The 2,500-nt window shown below is 47.0% G+C and overlaps 1 protein-coding gene across 3 annotated transcripts in view; it reads right to left on the bottom strand.

Moving 5' to 3' along the window:
- The window catches only part of gtf2e1 (general transcription factor IIE, polypeptide 1, alpha), a 26,431-nt gene that overhangs the window by 6,118 nt on the left and 17,813 nt on the right, over window positions 1-2,500 (bottom strand). For 2 of the 3 annotated variants that reach the window (XM_076262977.1, XM_076262980.1), the window contains exon 3: window positions 1,561-1,762. In XM_076262977.1, the coding sequence (XP_076119092.1) occupies window positions 1,561-1,762 (202 nt within the window). Of the gene's footprint in view, window positions 1-1,560; window positions 1,763-1,827; window positions 1,860-2,500 lie in introns of all 3 variants that reach the window. The other variant, XM_076262979.1, reaches the window with a different exon arrangement.

Here is a 2,500-nt window from a genome sequence, read left to right as displayed (position 1 = left end):
CGCGTCGTGGCTAATTACTGTTAGCACAAGGACCCAGTGAGTGAACGCGCCATGGCTAAGTACCGTTACAGCACAAGGCCCCAGTGAGTGAACGCACCGTGGCTAAGTACCATTAGCACAAGGACCCAGTGAGTGAACGCGAGGACGAGGACAAGTTATTCAGCCTAACTGTAACTAATTACTGAAATTTGAATTGTAATGTGTTACCATACTTCGTTTCCCAATAAAGTAACTACATTAGGGGGCGGTGGTAGTGTAGCGGTTAAGGAACTGGGCTAGCATGCAGTTGCCTGAAAGTTGTCGGTTCAATTCCCGGCTTCCACCGTTGTGCCCTTCAGCAAGGCACTTAACCCCAAGTTGCTCTGGGGACAATGTAATCCCTTGTAATATAGCTGACATATGTAAGTCGCTTTGGCTAAAAATGCGTCAGCCAAATATAATGAATGTTCTGAATGTAAATTACAGTGTAACGCGTAACTTTGGAATTCGTTACCCGCAACACTGCTAGTAGGCTACCTGGGTTTTAATCAACATCAATTTTGTTTATCTACTGTCGCACTAGTTCGATGATGCTGCAGCCTCGAAGGCTTTCAAACTACCGTACTAGCTCCACCAGTGAAACACGTGACTAAAAGGCACTTTGTCATTGGCTGACGCTCGCTCCACCAGTGAAACACATGACTAAAAGGCACTTTGTCATTGGCTGACGCTCGCTCCACCAGTGAAACACGTGACTAAAAGGCGCTTTTTCATTGGCAGAGGGTGAAGCCCTGAACTTTGTGAGAGAAGGGAGAGTATTGCAGCGCTTGAGAGCGCTTTAAAACTCACAGAAAAAAGTAGTAGCGTTTGTGATGCAGTAGGCTAGTAAAATTAAATGAGAATCGAAGTCATTTAAAAATTATATTGTGCACAGGGGTGAATTGAGATTGCGATTTTAAAACGATTTACCGTGCAGGCCTACTAGCTAAATAGCCTATGATAGTGTACATAGTATTGTGTTAACCTAGGCTAGTTTAATACCCTATGATAGTGTACATAGTAGTGGGTCTGGTTAACCCAGGCTAGTTTAATACCCTATGATAGTGTACATAGTAGTGGGTCTGGTTAACCCAGGCTAGTTTAATACCCTATGATAGTGTACATAGTAGTGGGTCTGGTTAACCCAGGCTAGTTTAATACCCTATGATAGTGTACATAGTAGTGGGTCTGGTTAACCCAGGCTAGTTTAATACCCTATGATAATGAATTACGCTGAGATGCACTGAACTGAGTTGAGTGCAGAACCAAAGCAGCTGATTGGCTGAACTGAGTTGAGTGCAGAACTTATGCAGCTGATTGGCTGAACTGAGTTGAGTGCAGAACTTATGCAGCTGATTGGCTGAACTGAGTTGAGTGCAGAACTTATGCAGCTGATTGGCTGAACTGAGTTGAGTGCAGAACTTATGCAGCTGATTGGCTGAACTGAGCTGAGTGCAGAACCAAAGCAGTTGATTGGCTGAACTGAGTTGAGTGTAGAACCTATGCAGCTGATTGGCTGTAGATGAGAGGGGAGGGGCTGACCGGTGCATGAGGGCGGGGATTTCGGAGGGCTCGGGCTCCAGGAGGTCATGTGACAGGTTGACGTCCTCGGTCTGGCGCAGCAGGCCGTAGATGGGCTCGATCTGCTCGTTGAAGCGGGCCAGCAGCGTGCGCGCGTCCTTCTTGGGCACCGCCGACTCGTCCTCCTCCACCTCCGTCTGACAGTACGTGCAGCGGAATGTGCCTGCGCGCGCACACACACACACACACATTAACACACACACACACTCAAACTACGTCCTCCTCCACCTCCGTCTGGCAGTACGTGCAGCGGAATGTGCCTGCGCGCACACACACACATTAACACACACACACACACACACACACACACACTCAAACTACTTCCTGCTGACCTGCTAATTATGTCCCTTTAGGAGACATGGTTTGTATACTGTGCGCACACACACACTGATTCATCAATGATGTGGTCACAGATATTATGAATGTAGCTGCCAAAGAAGCAACACACACACACACACACACACACACGCACACACACACACACACGCGCTGTAGGAACAGAATTTTGTCTAGGGATTGCTTCAGAAATGAAGTCTCAGTCAGCCAGGAGTGAAGTCAGAAATCTCAGAGAGCTTTATTCACGAATCCGGAGACTTACGTCGTGTTGCCAACAGACGCAGTCTGATGTTACAAAGAAGGAAACACTTTTTATACCCTTCTGACAGTTCAGACAAGACATGACATCTCCATTAATGGTACCCAAACTTGTTTATGACATAATTACCACAGAGTCAACCATATTTCTAAGGCTGTATCCCATAACAACCAAGGCCTATGGAATCCAGTCAAAGTTGACCCCAAGGCAGTAAATAAGGTCTTAGGGGCGCCAGCTCGTCGAACTGGGCCTACCCAGCCTTCTTGGAGGACACACATACAGTATGACACACACACACACAGCACC

Source organism: Alosa pseudoharengus, unplaced genomic scaffold, assembly GCF_046254945.1.
Source record: "Alosa pseudoharengus isolate Yale_2024_CS ecotype anadromous, Long Island Sound unplaced genomic scaffold, YU_APseudo_1.1 YU_APseudo_1.1_scf_3, whole genome shotgun sequence".
Classification (NCBI taxonomy): Eukaryota; Metazoa; Chordata; class Actinopteri; order Clupeiformes; family Clupeidae; genus Alosa; species Alosa pseudoharengus.
The sequence above is the reverse complement of the archived record's forward strand: the minus strand, read 5'-3'. Positions and strand labels throughout refer to the sequence as shown.